This window comes from Tachypleus tridentatus, chromosome 3 (assembly GCF_004210375.1).
Source record: "Tachypleus tridentatus isolate NWPU-2018 chromosome 3, ASM421037v1, whole genome shotgun sequence".
NCBI lineage: Eukaryota > Metazoa > Arthropoda > Merostomata > Xiphosura > Limulidae > Tachypleus > Tachypleus tridentatus.
In genome coordinates, this window is record NC_134827.1 from 46,692,850 (window position 1) to 46,716,146 (window position 23,297).

General features: G+C 34.0%; 1 protein-coding gene across 1 annotated transcript in view; it reads right to left on the bottom strand.

Moving 5' to 3' along the window:
* Positions 1–23,297, bottom strand: part of LOC143245838 (cell adhesion molecule Dscam1-like) — a 94,837-nt gene that overhangs the window by 29,230 nt on the left and 42,310 nt on the right. The window contains exons 12-15 of the mRNA XM_076492094.1: positions 18,322–18,470; positions 17,079–17,210; positions 7,859–8,026; positions 4,158–4,228 (exon numbers count right to left, since the gene is read on the bottom strand). Coding sequence (XP_076348209.1) covers positions 4,158–4,228; positions 7,859–8,026; positions 17,079–17,210; positions 18,322–18,470 — 520 coding nt within the window. The remainder of the gene's footprint in view (positions 1–4,157; positions 4,229–7,858; positions 8,027–17,078; positions 17,211–18,321; positions 18,471–23,297) is intronic.

Genomic DNA, 23,297 nt, shown 5'->3' on the forward strand with positions numbered 1-23,297 from the left:
TGAAGTGTTACAACAATAACAAAACAAGGTGTGGTGAATTGTTACAACAATATCAAGACAAGGTGTGGTGAACTGTTACAAAAATATCAAGACAAGGTGTGGTGAACTGTTACAACAATAATAAAACAAGGTGTGGTGAAATGTTACAACAATAAAAAAACAAGGTGTGGTGAAATGTTACAACAATAAAAAACAAGGTGTGGTGAACTGTTACAACAATATCAAGACAAGGTGTGGTTAATTGTTACAACAATATCAAGACAAGGTGTGGTGAACTGTTACAGCAACAACAAGACAAGGTGTGGTGAAGTGTTACAACGATATCAAGACAAGGTGTGGTGAACTGTTACAACAATAACAAAACAAGGTGTGGTGAAGTGTTACAACAATATCAAGACAATGTGTGGTGAATTGTTACAACAATATCAAGACAAGGTGTGGTGAACTGTTACAACAATAACAAGGTGTGGTGAACTGTTACAGCAACAACAAGACAAGGTGTGGTGAAGTGTTACAACAATAAAAAAACAAGGTGTGGTGAAATGTTACAACAATAAAAAACAAGGTGTGGTGAACTGTTACAACAATATCAAGACAAGGTGTGGTTAATTGTTACAACAATATCAAGACAAGGTGTGGTGAACTGTTACAACAATAACAAGGTGTGGTGAACTGTTACAGCAACAACAAGACAAGGTGTGGTGAAGTGTTACAACGATATCAAGACAAGGTGTGGTGAACTGTTACAACAATAACAAAACAAGGTGTGGTGAAGTGTTACAACAATATCAAGACAATGTGTGGTGAATTGTTACAACAATATCAAGACAAGGTGTGGTGAACTGTTACAACAATAACAAAACAAAATGTGGTGAAGTGTTACAACAATATCAAAACAAGGTGTGGTGAACTGTTACAACAATAACAAAACAAGGTGTGGTGAATTGTTACAACAATATCAAGACAAGGTGTGGTGAACTGTTACAACAATAACAAAACAAGGTGTGGCGAACTGTTACAACAATATCAAGACAATGTGTGGTGAATTGTTACAATAATATCAAGACAAGGTGTGGTGAACTGTTACAACAATAACAAGGTGTGGTGAACTGTTACAGCAACAACAAGACAAGGTGTGGTGAAGTATTACAACAATAACAAAACAAGGTGTGGTGAATTTTTACAACAATAACAAGACAAGGTGTGAAGAACTGTTACAGCAATAACAAGAGAAGGTGTGGTGAACTGTTACAACAATAACAAGAGAAGGTGTGGTGAACTGTTACAGCAACAGCAAGACAAGGTGTGGTGAACTGTTACAGCAACAACAAGACAAGGTGTGGTGAAGTGTTACAACGATATCAAGACAAGGTGTGGTGAAGTGTTACAACGATATCAAGACAAGGTGTGGTGAACTGTTACAACAATAACAAAACAAGATGTGGTGAACTGTTACAACAATATGAAGACAAGGTGTGGTGAAGTGTTACAACAATAACAAAACAAAATGTGGTGAAGTGTTACAACAATATCAAAACAAGGTGTGGTGAACTGTTACAACAATAACAAAACAAGGTGTGGTGAATTGTTACAACAATATCAAGACAAGGTGTGGTGAACTGTTACAACAATAACAAAACAAGGTGTGGCGAACTGTTACAACAATATCAAGACAATGTGTGGTGAATTGTTACAATAATATCAAGACAAGGTGTGGTGAACTGTTACAACAATAACAAGGTGTGGTGAACTGTTACAGCAACAACAAGACAAGGTGTGGTGAAGTATTACAACAATATCAAGACAAGGTGTGGTGAACTGTTACAACAATAAAAAAACAAGGTGTGGTGAACTGTTACAACAATATCAAGACAAGGTGTGGTTAATTGTTACAACAATATCAAGACAAGGTTTGGTGAACTGTTACAACAATAACAAGGTGTGGTGAACTGTTACAGCAACAACAAGACAAGGTGTGGTGAAGTGTTACAACGATATCAAGACAAGGTGTGGTGAACTGTTACAACAATAACAAAACAAGGTGTGGTGAACTGTTACAACAATAACAAAACAAGGTGTGGTGAAGTGTTACAACAATATCAAGACAATGTGTGGTGAATTGTTACAACAATATCAAAACAAGGTGTGGTGAAGTGTTACAACAATATCAAGACAATGTGTGGTGAATTGTTACAACAATATCAAGACAAGGTGTGGTGAACTGTTACAACTATATCAAGACAAGGTGTGGTGAACTGTTACAACAATAACAAGTAAGGAGGAAGCTATATAATTCGCTGGTGAGTGTTTTTATTATAGCAAGTGAAAGCATACTGTTTAAAGGAATAAAACCCATTACTATATGGTCATATGTCTGAAATGAAATCATATTTATTTAATAAAATATATTTTAAAACGTCTGTACAATGTATGCTAAGTTTACCTGCGTCACTGAAGCTCTTGCCAAGTGAAAACTTGTATAAATATCTCTTTTAAAATCTAAGATCAACGGTCCTTAAGTGTAGTGAGAGCAGCCTAGGTTGTATGTACCTGAACACGTTATAATTTATTACAGGGTAATGTTATATTCGTGTAGCACAGAAACAACAGTTTTACTGACAAGGACTGTGGGAAATTCAAATATCTGTATTTCCAAACGTGGTGATGTAACAACTTTCAAATCATGGTACTACTAAATCTGACAAAGTTTTATGAATGATTAGATAGCAGCAGTGCTACCATGTGTAGATGGTCTTAGTCAATCATTATAGAGTGCTTTGTTAGAAGCCAGTAACAAAAGGTGTTATATGTCAAATGTGAGTTAACGTTTGTTATTTTGAAATTTCATAATGTAAACTTGATACTTCCTTAATGAAGGGCGCATGCTCTTTAACACTGAAAGACTGGCTACATTTAATATCCAGTTATTTCTTAGTTTTTGATACCGAGGATCGTATGGTAGCTCTAATACATTTAGATTTACATATAAAACATTGATCTTTGTTTGTTTGTTTTTCAGTTTCGCGCAAAGTTACTCGAGGGCTATCTGCGCAAGCCGTCCCTAATTTAGCAATGTAAAACTAGAGGGAAGGCAGCTAGTCATCACCACCCAGCGCCAACTATTGGGCTACTCTTTTACTAACGAATAGTGGGATTGACCGTCACATTATAACGCCCAAACGGCTGAAAGGGCGAGCATGTTTGGTGTGACGGGGATTTGACCATCACATTACGAGTTGAACGCCTTAACCCACCTGGCCATGTCAGGTCTCACATTGATCGTAATATTGGACTTAAACGATCTGTCATTGTTTGTTTGTTTTTGAAATTCACGTAAAGTTACAGAGGGCTATCTACGCTAGCCGTGCCAAATATAGTAGAGTAAGACAAGAGGAAAGGCGGCTAATTATCACCACCCACCGTCAACTCATGGACTACTCTTTTACCAACGACTGACACATTATACCAATCCCATCGATTGAAAATCCTTAATCTTGCACCAAGGCAAGTAATTTGTGTTTATATAGAGTTTTTGAGAGTGACAGTGCACGGAATACTTTAATATACAGATCGCCTCTTGCTGGGGCGGTAATACCCCCTCTAACTTAACTAAATGTTAACCCTTGACTCACACCTGCAAGTTATATTTGGATTTCAATATAACATTAATAATGCACACCTTAAATTGGAAGTTAACTCTAAAGTCGTGACTTGCGGAATTCTCATGTAAAAATTAAAGTTATGAAGAAAACACAAAAATACAGTTTAAATTTCATGTCGAAATATGGGTAAAATCTTTGTCAACCTCAATCTTTGAAATTTTGTGTAAAAACTCGTAGGTTCCAAAAGTAGAAAAGTTGACTCACGGTCAGTAAAGGTCAGAGTTCACTAACAAATAAAGTCTGAATCGCCAACAAGAACAACTCAACTTTCTAATTTAAAAAAAAAATGTTGTTATTCATGTAAAAATAAATTAGGGCACCAGGTTTCCAATCAATACTTTAACAAGTTTAGCCATAAAAAGTGATCAAAATATTACATTTTTAACAACACAATATACACAACAGTATATCTTCTTACAGATACACAACAGTATATCTTCTTACAGATACACAACAGTATATCTTCTTACAGTAACTATAAAGAATAAAACTCACTCTCCATTCAACACGTATTGCTCGAGAACTGGTGGGCGTAAACCTCACTTCCTCTGGAATCGCTTCTGGGGCTGAAAAAGAAAAATAACATGTTGGAGTAAAACATTTCTCTCTATGGCTGAGAAATAAAGTAACATGATGCAGTAAAACATGTTACTGTGGCTGAGAAATAAAGTAACATGATGCAGTAAAACATGTCAGTGTGGCTGAGAAATAAATTAACATGATGCAGTAAAACATGTTACTGTGGCTGAGAAATAAAGTAACATGATGCAGTAAAACATTTCTCTCTATGGCTGAGAAATAAAGTAACATGATGCAGTAAAACATGTCAGTGTGGCTGAGAAATAAATTAACATGATGCAGTAAAACATGTTACTGTGGATGAGAAATAAAGTAACATGATGCAGTAAAACATTTCTCTCTATGGCTGAGAAATAAAGTAACATGATGCAGTAAAACATGTTACTGTGGCTGAGAAATAAAGTAACATGATGCAGTAAAACATTTCTCTCTATGGCTGAGAAATAAAGTAACATGATGCAGTAAAACATGTTACTGTGGCTGAGAAATAAAGTAACATGATGCAGTAAAACATGTTACTGTGGCTGAGAAATAAAGTAACATGATGCAGTAAAACATGTTACTGTGGCTGAGAAATAAAGTAACATGATGCAGTAAAACATGTCAGTGTGGCTGAGAAATAAAGTAACATGATGCAGTAAAACATGTTACTGTGGCTGAGAAATAAAGTAACATGATGCAGTAAAACATGTCAGTGTGGCTGAGAAATAAATTAACATGATGCAGTAAAACATGTTACTGTGGCTGAGAAATAAAGTAACATGATGCAGTAAAACATGTTACTGTGGCTGAGAAATAAAGTAACATGATGCAGTAAAACATGTTACTGTGCCTGAGAAATAAAGTAACATGATGCAGTAAAACATGTTACTGTGGCTGAGAAATAAAGTAACATGATGCAGTAAAACATTTCTCTCTATGGCTGAGAAATAAAGTAACATGATGCAGTAAAACATTTCTCTCTATGGCTGAGAAATAAAGTAACATGATGCAGTAAAACATTTCTCTCTATGGCTGAGAAATAAAGTAACATGATGCAGTAAAACATTTCTCTCTATGGCTGAAATAAAGCAACATGATGCAGTAAAACATTTCTCTCTATGGCTGAGAAATAAAGTAACATGATGCAGTAAAACATTTCTCTCTATGGCTGAGAAATAAAGTAACATGATGCAGTAAAACATTTCTCTCTATGGCTGAGAAATAAAGTAACATGATGCAGTAAAACATGTTACTGTGGCTGAGAAATAAAGTAACATGATGCAGTAAAACATGTCAGTGTGGCTGAGAAATAAAGTAACATGATGCAGTAAAACATGTCAGTGTGGCTGAAATAAATTAACATGATGCAGTAAAACATGTTACTGTGGCTGAGAAATAAAGTAACATGATGCAGTAAAACATTTCTCTCTATGGCTGAGAAATAAAGTAACATGATGCAGTAAAACATGTTACTGTGGCTGAGAAATAAAGTAACATGATGCAGTAAAACATGTCAGTGTGGCTGAGAAATAAAGTAACATGATGCAGTAAAACATGTCAGTGTGGCTGAGAAATAAATTAACATGATGCAGTAAAACATGTTACTGTGGCTGAGAAATAAAGTAACATGATGCAGTAAAACATTTCTCTCTATGGCTGAGAAATAAAGTAACATGATGCAGTAAAACATGTCAGTGTGTATTGAGAAATAAAGTAACATGATGCAGTAAAACATGTCAGTGTGGCTGAGAAATAAATTGACATGATGCAGTAAAACATGTTACTGTGGCTGAGAAATAAAGTAACATGATGCAGTAAAACATGTTACTGTGGCTGAGAAATAAAGTAACATGATGCAGTAAAACATGTTACTGTGGCTGAGAATAAAAGTAACATGATGCAGTAAAACATGTCAGTGTGGCTGAGAAATAAAGTAACATGATGCAGTAAAACATGTTACTGTGGCTGAGAAATAAAGTAACATGATGCAGTAAAACATGTCAGTGTGGCTGAGAAATAAAGTAACATGATGCAGTAAAACATGTCAGTGTGGCTGAGAAATAAAGTAACATGATGCAGTAAAACATGTTACTGTGGCTGAGAAATAAAGTAACATGATGCAGTAAAACATGTCAGTGTGGCTGAGAAATAAATTGACATGATGCAGTAAAACATGTTACTGTGGCTGAAAATAAAGTAACATGATGCAGTAAAACATGTTACTGTGGCTGAAAATAAAATAACATGATGCAGTAAAACATGTTACTGTGGCTGAGAAAATAAAGCAACATGATGCAGTAAAACATGTCAGTGTGGCTGAGAAATAAAGTAACATGATGCAGTAAAACATGTTACTGTGGCTGAGAAATAAAGTAACATGATGCAGTAAAACATGTCAGTGTGGCTGAGAAATAAAGTAACATGATGCAGTAAAACATGTCAGTGTGGCTGAGAAATAAAGTAACATGATGCAGTAAAACATGTTACTGTGGCTGAGAAATAAAGTAACATGATGCAGTAAAACATGTTACTGTGGCTGAGAAATAAATTAACATGATGCAGTAAAACATGTCAGTGTGGCTGAGAAATAAAGTAACATGATGCAGTAAAACATGTTACTGTGGCTGAGAAATAAAGTAACATGATGCAGTAAAACATGTCAGTGTGGCTGAGAAATAAAGTAACATGATTGAGTTGAACATTCCTCTCTGTGTTCTTAATTATTTAATTGTGAAGGAGATAAAAACGAGTATCTTTAGGCACTGAGAAGATATTTTGTTGTATATTTTCACAATAATTGAGTGATAACACTTTGTTTATACTCTAGTGTTACATGTAAATACATTTGTTAACGTAGCTTACGGGCACTTTGTAGAACAGTCTACTGACTTCATGAAATGTTCAAAAGTTCTTATATTGTGAATTAAAGAATTCTTACCAAAGCCGTTGTTAAAGTTTTTACAGTGAAACCATGCTCACCCTTGATGTATATGAAATATGTACGGTAAAACCACGTTGAACTTAGACCTATTGCATGCAGAGTTTATAGTAAAAACCACATTCACCCTAGACCTTGTACATACAAAGTTTATTGTAAACAAATGCTCACCTTAAATGACAGTTCTAACAATCTGAAATAACCCGTTCCTACAACTAGGGTTTAATAAACAAACAATTTATTAAACTGCAACAACACCTGGAATAAAAGTTAGAGTTATCAAAAACTGTGTTAATACTAATATTAAGGAACAATAAAACATAAATAATAATATTAATTATTTGAACTAATAAAATCAGGAGAAATAAGAATAAACCAATTGCATAAAAACATAACAAAATATTCCAAAATCAACTTTCTACTATATATTCAACTTCAACTATATATTCACTGCGTTAGGTTACGAGAGTGCACCTTAGTGATCATAAATCTGCATAATATCTCCACGTCACCGCTTGTGTCAGTTTCATAATACATATATATTTAGGAAAAGCAAATGTGATTGGTTAGAATGTGAATTAGCAATTTAATGCAAGTAAAAACTCACACACAAACTGTACGATCATAGGAATAATAAATCAATGTTAAACAAAATCTTAAGATATTTACTATCTCATAAGTTTAGTGATCAACTTACGCTCACTGTCGGTTGTAATGTTAAGTATTTCACTGAAGTCGCCTGGTCCAAGAGTATTTTGTGCACGTAATCGGAAGCTGTACATGGTAAGTGAAGAAAGACCCTGGACAGTGTACTGGTTGGAACTATTAACGACAGATACGACGTCCGTCGACTTTTCCCATGATTCTGTGAGGGGAAACAAAAAGGTTTATACAAGTAACAACGCGAAGAGTAGGCTTTGTAACGCGAATCAGTTGCTACAACTGTAAGCTATAACTAGAATAAAGTTTTTAACACGTTAAACCTGAAGACTGCCAAACGTTCGAGTGTAGCAAGAAGTTAAACTTCAATATTAGCCTCCAAACATAGTGACAATACGCGGATTCTTAGGTTTATACGACGCTGGGAATAGCCTAGCAGTTTTGTGCTCTGTCCGTGACAAACAATGCTTCTCTTGGTCTCCAAAAACGGTATTTAAATGTCGAGGCCGTAACAAATATCCTCACTGGATCAGTCTGAAAGTCAGCTGTGGTTTCTGTTGACTGTCTCCAATTCTCTCTAACCTAAAGGCTACAGCTATAAAGTTATTTGTAGATGGTGTTGATTAACTGTCCCCTGTAGTCTTTAGATACATCTATAAAATAAACTGTGGATGGTGTTGATTAACTGTCTCCTGTAGTCTTTAGATACATCTATACAATTAACTGTGGATGGTGTTCATTAACTGTCCCCTGTAGTCTTTAGATACAACTATAAAATTAACTGTGGATGGTGTTGATTAACTGTCTCCTGTAGTCTTTAGATACAACTATAAAATTAACTGTGGATGGTGTTGATTAACTGTCTCCTGTAGTCTTTAGATACATTTATAAAATTAACTGTGGATGGTGTTGATTAACTGTCCCCTGTAGTCTTTAGATACAACTATAAAATTAACTGTGGATGGTGTTGATTAACTGTCTCCTGTAGTCTTTAGATACAACTATAAAATTAACTGTGGATGGTGTTGATTAACTGTCTCCTGTAGTCTTTAGATACAACTATAAAATTAACTGTGGATGGTGTTGATTAACTGTCTCCTGTAGTCTTTAGATACATTTATAAAATTAACTGTGGATGGTGTTGATTAACTGTCCCCTGTAGTCTTTAGATACAACTATAAAATTAACTGTGGATGGTGTTGATTAATTGTCTCCTGTAGTATTTAGATACAACTATAAAATTAACTGTGGATGGTGTTGATTAACTGTCTCCTGTAGTCTTTAGATACATCTATAAAATTAACTGTGGATGGTGTTGATTAACTGTCTCCTGTAGTCTTTAGATACATCTATAAAATTAACTGTGGATGGTGTTGATTAACTGTCTCCTGTAGTCTTTAGATACATCTATAAAATTAACTGTGGATGGTGTTGATTAACTGTCTCCTGTAGTCTTTAGATACAACTATAAAATTGACTGTGGATGGTGTTGATTAACTGTCTCCTGTAGTCTTTAGATACATTTATAAAATTAACTGTGGATGGTGTTGAATAACTGTCCCCTGTAGTCTTTAGATACAACTATATAGTTATCTATGGACGGTGTTGATCAACTGTCCCCTGTAGTCTTTAGATACATCTATAAAATTAACTGTGGATGGTGTTGATTAACTGTCCCCTGTAGTCTTTAGATACAACTATAAAATTAACTGTGGATGGTGTTGATTAACTGTCCCCTGTAGTCTTTAGATACAACTATAAAATTAACTGTGGATGGTATTGATTAACTGTCTCCTGTAGTCTTTAGATACATTTATAAAATTAACTGTGGATGGTGTTGATTAACTGTCTCCTGTAGTCTTTAGATACATCTATAAAATTAACTGTGGATGGTGTTGATTAACTGTCTCCTGTAGTCTTTAGATGCAACTATAAAATTGACTGTGGATGGTGTTGATTAACTGTCTCCTGTAGTCTTTAGATACAACTATAAAATTGACTGTGGATGGTGTTGATTAACTGTCTCCTGTAGTCTTTAGATACATTTATAAAATTTACTGTGGATGGTGTTGATTAACTGTCCTCTGTAGTCTTTAGATACAACTATATAGTTATCTATGGACGGTGTTGATTAACTGTCCCCTGTAGTCTTTAGATACATCTATAAAATTAACTGTGGATGGTGTTGATTAACTGTCCCCTGTAGTCTTTAGATACAACTATAAAATTAACTGTGGATGGTGTTGATTAATTGTTTCCTGTAGTCTTTAGATACAACTATAAAATTAACTGTGGATGGTGTTGATTAACTGTCTCCTGTGGTCTTTAGATACATCTATAAAATTAACTGTGGATGGTGTTGATTAACTGTCTCCTGTAGTCTTTAGATACATTTATAAAATTAACTGTGGATGGTGTTGATTAACTGTTCCCTGTAGTCTTTAGATACAACTATAAACTTAACTGTGGATGGTGTTGATTAACTGTCTCCTGTAGTCTTTAGATACATCTATAAAATTAACTGTGGATGGTGTTGATTAACTGTCTCCTGTAGTCTTTAGATACAACTATAAAATTGACTGTTGATGGTGTTGATTAACTGTCTCCTGTAGTCTTTAGATACATTTATAAAATTAACTGTGAATGGTGTTGATTAACTGTCCCCTGTAGTCTTTAGATACAACTATATAGTTATCTATGGACGGTGTTGATTAACTGTCCCCTGTAGTCTTTAGATACATCTATAAAATTAACTGTGGATGGTGTTGATTAACTGTCCCCTGTAGTCTTTAGATACAACTATAAAATTAACTGTGGATGGTGTTGATTAACTGTCCCCTGTAGTCTTTAGATACAACTATAAAATTAACTGTGGATGGTGTTGATTAACTGTCTCCTGTAGTCTTTAGATACATTTATAAAATTATCTGTGGATGGTGTTGATTAACTGTCCCCTGTAGTCTTTAGATACAACTATATAGTTATCTATGGACGGTGTTGATTAACTGTCCCCTGTAGTCTTTAGATACAACTATAAAATTAACTGTGGATGGTGTTGATTAACTGTCTCCTGTAGTCTTTAGATACATCTATAAAATTAACTGTGGATGGTGTTGATTAACTGTCCCCTGTAGTCTTTAGATACAACTATAAAATTAACTGTGGATGGTGTTGATTAATTGTCTCCTGTAGTCTTTAGATACAACTATAAAATTAACTGTGGATGGTGTTGATTAACTGTCTCCTGTAGTCTTTAGATACATTTATAAAATTAACTGTGGATGGTGTTGATTAACTCTCTCCTGTAGTCTTTAGATACAACTATAAAATTGACTGTGGATGGTGTTGATTAACTGTCTCCTGTAGTCTTTAGATACATTTATAAAATTAACTGTGGATGGTGTTGATTAACTGTCCCCTGTAGTCTTTAGATACAACTATATAGTTATCTATGGACGGTGTTGATTAACTGTCCCCTGTAGTCTTTAGATACATCTATAAAATTAACTGTGGATGGTGTTGATTAACTGTCCCCTGTAGTCTTTAGATACAACTATAAAATTAACTGTGGATGGTGTTGATTAATTGTCTCCTGTAGTCTTTAGATACAACTATAAAATTAACTGTGGATGGTGTTGATTAACTGTCTCCTGTAGTCTTTAGATACATTTATAAAATTAACTGTGGATGGTGTTGATTAACTGTCTCCTGTAGTCTTTAGATACATCTATAAAATTAACTGTGGATGGTGTTGATTAACTGTCTCCTGTAGTCTTTAGATACATTTATAAAATTAACTGTGGATGGTGTTGATTAACTGTTCCCTGTAGTCTTTAGATACAACTATAAAATTAACTGTGGATGGTGTTGATTAACTGTCTCCTGTAGTCTTTAGATACAACTATATAGTTATCTATGGACGGTGTTGATTAACTGTCCCCTGTAGTCTTTAGATACAACTATAAAATTAACTGTAGACGGTGTTGATTAACTGTCTCCTGTAGTCTTTTGATACAACTATAAAATTAACTGTAGACGGTGTTGATTAACTGTCTCCTGTAGTCTTTAGATACAAGTATGAAGTTGTCTGTGGCTGGTGCTGACTGTCTTCTGTCCCCACTGGTGTTTAGAGATAGCTATATACAGATAATCGTGTTACGAACGTTTTAAAACAAAATTTACTGTGTAAATGGTATATCGTCATTTGTCCGCTTTTAAGAACTAGTAACTGATACATGAATAAAGTTGTAAAAATTTTGAACCGTCAGGTGTCACTTTATTCTATTACCAGTTCTGTGAATAAATTCTAGTTGAAGCTTTTACTATTTAACTGTAGTAGAGGGTTTCAATCTATTAGAATTTATGATTGTAGATTAGTTTAAACTACACTTGTGGTTTATCTAAAACATATCTTAATTGTATATTAATTTAATCTACACTTGTGTTGTGTCTAAAACATATCTTAATTGTATATTAATTTAAACTACACTTGTGTTGTGTCTAAAACATATCTTAATTGTATATTAATTTACACTACGCTTGTGTTGTGTCTAAAACATATCTTAATTGTATATTAATTTACACTACGCTTGTGTTGTGTCTAAAACATATCTTAATTGTATATTAATTTACACTACGCTTGTGTTGTGTCTAAAACATATCTTAATTGTGTATTAATTTAAACTACACTTGTGTTGTATCTAAAACATATTTTAATTGTATATTAATTTAGATTATATTTGTGTTGTATCTAAAACATATCTTAATTGTATATTAACTTAAACTACGAATCATTTTTTACTAATTTATATATTTTTAGAGATTTTATAATTCTGACATATTTTTAACGCAACTCTGAAGGTACTTTATATAACTGACGGTGTACTTCATATAACTCTGGAGTTATTTATCATATAACTCTTATGATAGACATAATTATAATTCTTGTGGTTTTTTATCCGATAATTTTCTTCCGGTAGAACAGCAGTAAGTCTACGGACTGAGAAACGCATAATTTGGGTTCGATTCCTCCCGCTGGGTAGAGGGTAATGTGGTTTTTTTCTTCCCCTAGCGACTACATTTGGTACTATATACATAAGTAAAATTAGAAACCGAGAACCGATGATACATAAAGTGCTTTGTTACAGTATTTATCTGTGGACAGTTTCTACATTTTGTTGCCGTTTAAACTTGCAATTATGAAATTTTTAAATGGAATATAATAGTTAGAATCCACAATCTACTACAAACTTAGAAAGGTGAAAAAAAACGCTGATATTCGGTAAGTAGGTTAGATTTTTAAAGAAAATTTAAATATTCTAAATAACATAAATATTCAAACCCTTTACTATGGCAACCCTAAATCAGGTCAGGTGCAAGAGATTAGTTTCAGATGTCACAAAATAAGTGTAATGGTCGTTGTCTGTGTTTAATCAAAGTGATTTAACTTGATTTCAGAACAAATGCATCTGTTCAAAACACAACTCACACAGTGGCACGACAAACCAATCATAACAACCAAGGATCTTTCCAAACAAGTCAATGATAGAGAAATACAGATCAGGAAAAGGTTACAAAAAATTGTCATAGTTGCTGATTGTCCCTTTGAGTAAAGTGAAGCCCATCATAAAGAAGTGGAATGTTCTTCATACAATCCAGATGAGGCTATCCTTCCAAACTTAGCAGCCAGACAATCAGGAAACTGATTAGGTATGTCACTGTGAAGCCAACAGTGACATTGAGAGATTTGCAATGTTTTGAAATGGGAGTGAATGTTCATGAATTGAAAATACCCTGGTAGAAACACAAAGCTGGTATATGTCATATGGAGTTTACAACAAATCACCTAAATTACATTTTAGACATGTAGTAGAAGGATTTGTGGTCAGAGGAGACACAAAGTTAGTTTTTATTGCCAAAATTTAATGTGTTACGTCCCCACTGCACATCAGCCAGTCAACATCATCAACTGTCAAGCATGGTGGTGACAGCATTATGTTATGAAGATTCTTCTTACCACCAGAGACTGGGAAGGTTGTCAGGGTTGAGTGAAAGATGGATGGAATAAGTGAATCCCAGAGGAAGACATGCTTGAGTCAGTCAAGAATCTAAAACTGGGTCCAAAATCCACTTTTCTGCAGGACCTGAAGAACAAGACCAAAGCTCCACTCCAGAGGAACAAAGTGAATCTCTTAGAGTGGTCCAATCAAAGTCCTGACCAAAGCTCCACTCCAAAGGAACAAAGTGAATCTCTTAGAGTGGTCCAATCAAAGTCCTGACCAAAGCTCCACTCCAGAGGAACAAAGTGAATCTCTTAGAGTGATCCAATCAAAGTCCTGACCAAAGCTCCACTCCAGAGGAACAAAGTGAATCTCTCAGAGTGGTCCAATCAAAGTCCTGACCAAAGCTCCACTCCAAAGGAACAAAGTGAATCTCTTAGAGTGGTCCAATCAAAGTCCTGACTTGAATCAAATAGAAAATTTGTGGAAAGACATGAAGACTGCAGTTCATCAATGATCCTCAGAACTGGAGCAATACTGCCAGGAAGAATAGACAAAAATTATACCATCCCATTGTACAAAACTGGTAGACGCCATCTATCCAAATAGACTCACAGCAATAATTGTTACCAATGGTGCTTCCACCAAGTGCTGGCTTATCTTCACATATAACAGTGCTAAGTTGTATTATTAAAAAGTTACATGGTTTGTACTTCACAAAAATGTGACATTATTGACAAGGTTGTTAGACACTGTAAAGATATGACAAACGGGAACTAAGAGACCTGTAATATACAATGACAATTAGGAACTAAGAGACAAGCGACATTTTTCTAGTTTGCTATTTTATGAATTGCTGAGTTACTTCACTTTCTCCTATAAATAGACGTTGATTAATATGAAAAAGTAGGTAAAATATTTAAGTTTCATCTGTTATCGTCTAGCAATTCAACAAATGATTTGTTATTAGGTTGTTTACTCCATCAGTGAGTCGGTTGGTTAGGTTGTTTATCCTAATAGTTACTGAGTTGTTACTTAAGACTTTTACTTCATTTACGCTGTGTACTCCAAAACACAGTGATATTCACTGACGTACATGTATGCATGTATTATAACTTCATAATTGTTGTGATATTACGCTGTTACGGCATAAAACTTTCACTTTAAAGGTAGTTAAATAACTGGTCAGTAAAATAGAATCTTTCTCGAATATTTCCACATCGATCTTTTCCAATATTTAAAATATTGTATCAAATATGTGCTTATTAAAGTAAATTGTATAATTCATGCGAAGATTGCTGTTCGCCAACAGAAAAATGTTGTTTGTGTGGAAAGTTACGTCTTCCCAAATAAAATTTTGCAAAGAAAATACTTTCAGTCGTCCTCATTTTATTCGGGAAGTGCACTTTTATTCTGGTTGTATGTATCTAGTTACCACAGAAACATATTTAACTAAAAGGTACTGTTGTAAACTTGTAGCCTATTTTAAACAAAGATAAACTAAGTGTTTGTTTCGAAGACAAGATAGATATTCGGCTTTATGTGACCTATCAGCTTTCCTTCCTTCGTTACACATAAAATAACCTTGAAATTTATTCGAATCACTTTTATACTGAAACTCCTGGCACCAGGTGGCAGTGATAGGAATGGTATGAGATTAGGTGCACGTAAGTATTGTGCTCGAGTACCGAATTACTACATTCATCCAATAAAAGCGTGCAGAGAATACAAATCTAATATGGGTTCACCTTGCACTGAGGTTCATAAATAAATACAAGTTCTGAGTAACAAAGGATCGAAGTGGTAACATCTTATTTATGTTTATATGTAGTTAAATGTTAGGTTTTCAAGCAATAATCATAACTACTAGAATGTTTAACACTCTTGAAACTCTCATTTCCTGTAAGTTCTCTCAACTACAGTTTTATCCTAGACTGTTGTTTGGGTTTTTAACGTAATCCTGAAAAACAAGGCTAGCCTGCATAAAACGCTTGCGTGACTAATTAACTTCTCATCCTCCAGTGGCACAGCAGTATGTCTGAAAACTTACAATACTAGAATCCGAGTTTCGATATCCGTGGTGTGCAGAGAATAGATAGCCTATTTCGTGCTTAAATTCTAAAATAAAAATCCCTAGTGGTAAGAATTTCTGTATAAGGGACAACATTTGATACATCCGGAGTAACTATTTTAATTGATATGAAGAATCTATGCAGATAACGTGATATATATATGTATACAATTCTTGATAGGGGCGGGATTACCAAACACTCCTTTCCTGGAAAGTCCAAAACCATCTTGTTATCTTTTAGTAGATTGTAAGCATCTCAGAAGGGAAAGGATTAACAGACGATGCAATAACTATTTATTGCAGTAAGAGACTAAGGAGAAAAACTGTTTATGTTTTCCTTAAAACTTCGTGTAAGAGCAAGGAAAGAATGAGACAAAATAGCACAGGGATAAATCTCAATAGAAACATCCCGTTACGGGCTCGGTCATTGTGACCGAGTTGGCTCCACAAAGGAACTATAAGAGTTTCCATACTATAACTTTTAATAACACACATTTATTTATGCTTAATTTTATTGTTTCATTGCTCTTTAAATCGGGTGCAACTAATAATTCCGCCATACAAAACTTAAATCATTAGGCGAATGTGCAACTCGCATTAAAATATCAAATTACGTAACGCACGAGCTGGTCGCTAGTGTATTTCATGAAGAAGTATTATTATTATTATTTTTAATTATCTTACCTGATCTAACCTCGTCTAATTCAAAACGTTTCTAATTTTTGAAATTTAATTACTTTTATAATAAAAAACAAAGAATGCATTTGAAAAACAAGAAGTATAGTATAGATCCTCAAGAAGTTCACAAACAGTTGCGTTCTTTTTTCCTCCACACTTCAAACATTGTGTATGTATTTAAAAAGGAAACCAAAAGATGATATTAGCTTGTGGTTTAGCTCTTTCAGGGAAAGCAATATCGCTGTTGTACAGTTATTTATTTTTAGTTTAAAACGTATTATATTAGTTAAAATACTTTCTGAAATACGTTAAGAGACTCGGAAGATACTTAAAAATAAATTATTATTATTATGTAAAATATTTATGTATGCTTTCTGCTGCGTAATGTTTTAATTATATTCTCCATTGTAAAATAATCATAAAGAGAATGCGATCATTTCATGTGATGTACACGAATGGTTCTTAAGGAAATAAATATATAACCAAAACAGTTTAAAGGTACTTCTTACTTGAAGCCTCTTTATATTCCAATAAGTAACGAGTAATAGGATTATTTCCGTCAAAAGGTGGCGCCCACGTCAAGGTAACAGATCGGCTGTATGTGTTCTTTACCTGAAACCTTAAAGGCGCATCAGGCCGTTCTGCATAAAGTTAAAAACATGGAAATACAATTAACATACACTCAACAGCCAGTACTAATCTACAGGAGTTCTGATAATTCTAAATATTAAAAGACTTCAAATAAGTTCACAAAAGAAGAAGTTACAATGATTTTACTTAATATTATTGAAAACATATTTCAAAGATTTTCGGTGGTATAAGAGCTTAAAACATCTTAGATTTATTTTTAATTGTAACAGAGACTGCCGCCCATATCAAAACAAGCAACTGAGTATCTATATTTATATCAGTTCAGCTTCATTTAGCGAAAAATATCTCAGTAGCAGCAAAGAAGATTTTTATATTTTGTACCTAAACTCCTTCTAGCGGAGAATATGTAATCATATCTTTGTACTAGTTCATCAACTTACTCAAGATTATATCTAAAAAGTTATTTTTACTAGTTTTTCAACTTACTGAAGATTATATCTAACCAGTTTATGTGGTAGTTCTTACTGAATATTATATCTAACCAGATCTATGTACAAGTTCTTCAACTTACTGAATATTATATCTAACCAGTCCTATGAACTAGTTGTTCAACATACAGGAGATTATATCTAACCAATTCTATGCAGTAGTTCTTCAACTTACTGGAGATTATATCTTACCAGTTCTATGTACTAGTTGTTCAACTTACTGAATATTATATCTAACCAATTCTTTGCACTAGTTCTTCAACTTACTGGAGTTTATATCTAATCAATTCTTATAACTGAAATGTTTAATTGTTGCAATCTGTGGTTTTATATTTACATGTCAAGTAAACATATGATTCCTAAAGTTGAGATTTCAGTTTTAGTGTAAGATTAATCGTAATTTAAAGAGCGATAGAATCTATAATTAGATCTATATGAAGAGCTCGGTTTTAAGCAACGATATGAAAAGCACATATCATATTTAACTCCGGTGGTGACCTCTATTATGATTAGACTTTTGATACTTATTGCTGTTCCACACTTTCCAGCAATTAAGTAGAAACAAATAGTTTATCACATCCTGCCCACAGTTTTAACCAGGAAAAACCTTTTATAGTTTACAAAATGAGAAGTGTATTCTGGACTTGACGATCATACTTCATACGAAGTTTACCTTGCACTATAAGCCGAAACCTTGTTTCATCACTGCCATATGGGTTTTCAACGAGACATACGAACGAGCCTGAGTCTCGTCTGTCAGCTGAGGTGATTTGAAGAGTGGAAGAGATGAAGTCGGGCAAGCGCTTGTTTTCTATTGTATACCTGAAATAAAACATTTTATTTACTGTGAATCTGCAACGAAACGACATTAAGTGAGGTTCTTTCTGTCAACTGATAAATAAACGACAATAAGTGAGGTTCTTTCTGTCAACTGGTAAATAAACCACATTAAGAGAGGTACTTTTCTGTCAACTGGTAAATAAACGACATTAATTGAGGTTCTTTTCTGTCAACTGGTAAATAAACCACATTAAGTGAGGTACTTTTCTGTCAACTGGTAAATAAACGACATTAATTGAGGTTCTTTTCTGTCAACTGGTAAATAAACGACATTAATTGAGGTTCTTTTCTGTCAACTGGTAAATAAACCACATTAAGTGAGGTACTTTTCTGTCAACTGGTAAATAAACGACATTAATTGAGGTTCTTTTCTGTCAACTGGTAAATAAACGACATTAATTGAGGTGCTTTTCTGTCAACTGGTAAATAAACCACATTAAGTGAGGTACTTTTCTGTCAACTGGTAAATAAACCACATTAAGTGAGGTACTTTTCTGTCAACTGGTAAATAAACGACATTAATTGAGGTTCTTTTCTGTCAACTGGTAAATAAACGACATTAATTGAGGTTCTTTTCTGTCAACTGGTAAATAAACGACATTAATTGAGGTTCTTTTCTGTCAACTGGTAAATAAACGACATTAATTGAGGTTCTTTTCTGTCAACTGGTAAATAAACGACAATAAGTGAGGTACTTTCTGTCAACTGGTAAATAAACCACATTAAGTGAGGTACTTTTCTGTCAACTGGTAAATAAACGACATTAATTGAGGTTCTTTTCTGTCAACTGGTAAATAAACGACATTAATTGAGGTTCTTTTCTGTCAACTGGTAAATAAACCACATTAAGTGAGGTACTTTTCTGTCAACTGGTAAATAAACCACATTAAGTGAGGTACTTTTCTGTCAACTGGTAAATAAACCACATTAAGTGAGGTACTTTTCTGTCAACTGGTAAATAAACCACATTAAGTGAGGTACTTTTCTGTCAACTGGTAAATAAACGACATTAAGAGAGGTACTTTTCTGTCAACTGGTAAATAAACCACATTAAGAGAGGTACTTTTCTGTCAACTGGTAAATAAACCACATTAAGAGAGGTACTTTTTTGTCAACTGGTAAATAAACCACATTAAGTGAGGTACTTTTCTGTCAACTGGTAAATAAACGACATTAAGTGAGGTTCTTTCTGTCAACTGGTAAATAAACCACATTAAGTGAGGTACTTTTTTGTCAACTGGTAAATAAACGATATTATGTGCCATCCTTTTCTTATCTGTATTGTTACGATATTATAAGGTGCAAATTTTGGGTGAGAGCCCTTTCTATTTTCTAATTGCTTTGCACCATACGATACCAGCTGCTACTAGGTGTTTGAGCACTTGGTAATGTATCCATGCACATCTGCTTCTTTTCCGCCTGATAACACATGTTTGTATTCCTCCATACAGGTCGCTTCAATTTCACCAGGCTTACAGCTGTCGGCATCTCGTTATTGTTAGACCATTTGATACATCTCAATGACAGAATTGTTACGTGTCATCATCCCACGATAAGAATCTTTGACTGCGTGTAACACTGACCTTATATCTTTACAATACTACTGTCTTAACCATTTCAATATATTCTATTTCCTCCTCACTTATACCATAACCTTCTGTCCTCCTGTTGTAACACTGACCTTATTTCTTTACAATATTACTGTCTTAACCATTTCAATATATTCTATTTCCTCCTCACTTCTACCATAACCTTCTGTCGTCTCGTTGTAACACTAACCTTATTTCTTTACAATATTACTGTCTTAACCATTTCAATATATTCTATTTCCTCCTCACTTCTACCATAACCTTCTGTCGTCTCGTTGTAACACTAACCTTATTTCTTTACAATACTACTGTCTTAACCATTTCAATATATTCTATTTCTTCCTCACTTCTACCATAACCTTCTGTCGTCTCGTTGTAACACTGACCTTATTTCTTTACAATAATACTGTCTTAACCATTTCAATATATTCTATTTCCTCCTCACTTCTACCATAACCTTCTGTCCTCTTGTTGTAACACTGACCTTATTTCTTTACAATACTGCTGTCTTAACCATTTCAATATATTCTATTTCCTCCTCACTTCTACCATAACCTTCTGTCGTCTCGTTGTAACACTAACCTTATTTCTTTACAATACTGCTGTCTTAACCATTTCAATATATTCTATTTCCTCCTCACTTCTACCATAACCTTCTGTCGTCTCGTTATAACACTGACCTTATTTCTTTACAATACTACTGTCTTAACCATTTCAATATATTCTATTTCCTCCTCACTTCTACCATAACCTTCTGTCCTCTTGTTGTAACACTGACCTTATTTCTTTACAATACTGCTGTCTTAACCATTTCAATATATTCTATTTCCTCCTCACTTCTACCATAACCTTCTGTCGTCTTGTTGTAACACTGACCTTATTTCTTTACAATACTACTGTCTTAACCATTTCAATATATTCTATTTCCTCCTCACTTATACCATAACCTTCTGTCGTCTCGTTGTAACACTGACCTTATTTCTTTACAATACTACTGTCTTAACCATTTCAATATATTCTATTTCCTCCTCACTTCTACCATAACCTTCTGTCGTCTTGTTGTAACACTGACCTTATTTCTTTACAATACTACTGTCTTAACCATTTCAATATATTCTATTTCCTCCTCACTTCTACCATAACCTTCTGTCGTCTTGTTGTAACACTGACCTTATTTCTTTACAATACTACTGTCTTAACCATTTCAATGTATTCTATTTCCTCCTCACTTCTACCATAACCTTCTGTCCTCTTGTTGTAACACTGACCTTATTTCTTTACAATACTACTGTCTTAACCATTTCAATATATTCTATTTCCTCCTCACTTCTACCATAACCTTCTGTCGTCTCGTTGTAACACTGACCTTATTTCTTTACAATACTACTGTATTAACCATTTCAATATATTCTATTTCCTCCTCACTTCTACCATAACCTTCTGTCCTCTTGTTGTAACACTGACCTTATTTCTTTACAATATTACTGTCTTAACCATTTCAATATATTCTATGTCCTCCTCACTTCTACCATAACCTTCTGTCGTCTCGTTGTAACACTGACCTTATTTCTTTACAATACTACTGTCTTAACCATTTCAATATATTCTATTTCCTCCTGACTTCTACCATAACCTTCTGTCGTCTCATTGTAACACTGACCTTATTTCTTTACAATACTGCTGTCTTAACCATTTCAATATATTATATTTCCTCCTCACTTCTACCATAACCTTCTGTCGTCTCGTTGTAACACTGACCTTATTTCTTTACAATACTGCTGTCTTAACCATTTCAATATATTCTATTTCCTCCTGACTTCTACCATAACCTTCTGTCGTCTCGTTGTAACACTGACCTTATTTCTTTACAATACTGCTGTCTTAACCATTTCAATATATTATATTTCCTCCTCACTTCTACCATAACCTTCTGTCGTCTCGTTGTAACACTGACCTTATTTCTTTACAATACTGCTGTCTTAACCATTTCAATATATTATATTTCCTCCTCACTTCAACCATAACCTTCTGTCCTCTTGTTGTAACACTAAACTTATTTCTTTACAATACTACTGTCTTAACCATTTCAATATATTCTATTTCCTCCTCACTTCTACCATAACCTTCTGTCGTCTGGTTGTAACACTAACCTTATTTCTTTACAATACTACTGTCTTAACCATTACAATATATTCTATTTCCTCCTCACTTCTACCATAACCTTCTGTCGTCTCGTTGTAACACTGACCTTATTTCTTTACAATACTGCTGTCTTAACCATTTCAATATATTCCATTTCCTCCTCACTTCTACCATAACCTTCTGTCCTCTTGTTGTAACACTAACCTTATTTCTTTACAATACTACTGTCTTAACCCTTTCAATGTATTCTATTTCCTCCTCACTTCTACCATAACCTTCTGTCCTCTTGTTGTAACACTGACCTTATTTATTTTACAATACTGTTGTCTTAACCATTTCAATATATTCTATTTTTCCTCACTTCTACCATAACCTTCTGTCGTCTGGTTGTAACACTAACCTTATTTCTTTACAATACTACTGTCTTAACCATTTCAATATATTCTATTTCCTCCTCACTTCTACCATAACCTTCTGTCCTCTTGTTGTAACACTAACCTTATTTCTTTACAATACTACTGTCTTAACCATTTCAATGTATTCTATTTCCTCCTCACTTCTACCATAACCTTCTGTCCTCTTGTTGTAACACTGACCTTATTTTTTACAATACTACTGTCTTAACCATTTCAATATATTCTATTTCCTCCTCACTTCTACTATAACCTTCTATCGTCTCGTTGTAACACTGACCTTATTTCTTTACAATACTGCTGTCTTAACCATTTCAATATATTCTATTTCCTCCTCACTTCTACCATAACCTTCTGTCGTCTCGTTGTAACACTGACTTTATTTCTTTACAATACTACTGTCTTAACCATTTCAATATATTCTATTTCCTCCTCACTTCTACCATAACCTTCTGTCTTCTTGTTGTAACACTGACCTTATTTCTTTACAATACTACTGTCTTAACCATTTCAATATATTCTATTTCTCCTCACTTCTACCATAACCTTCTGTCGTCTCTGTTGTAACACTGACCTTATTTCTTTTACAATACTACTGTCTTAACCATTTCAATATATTCTATTTCCTCCTCACTTCTACCATAACCTTCTGTCCTCTTGTTGTA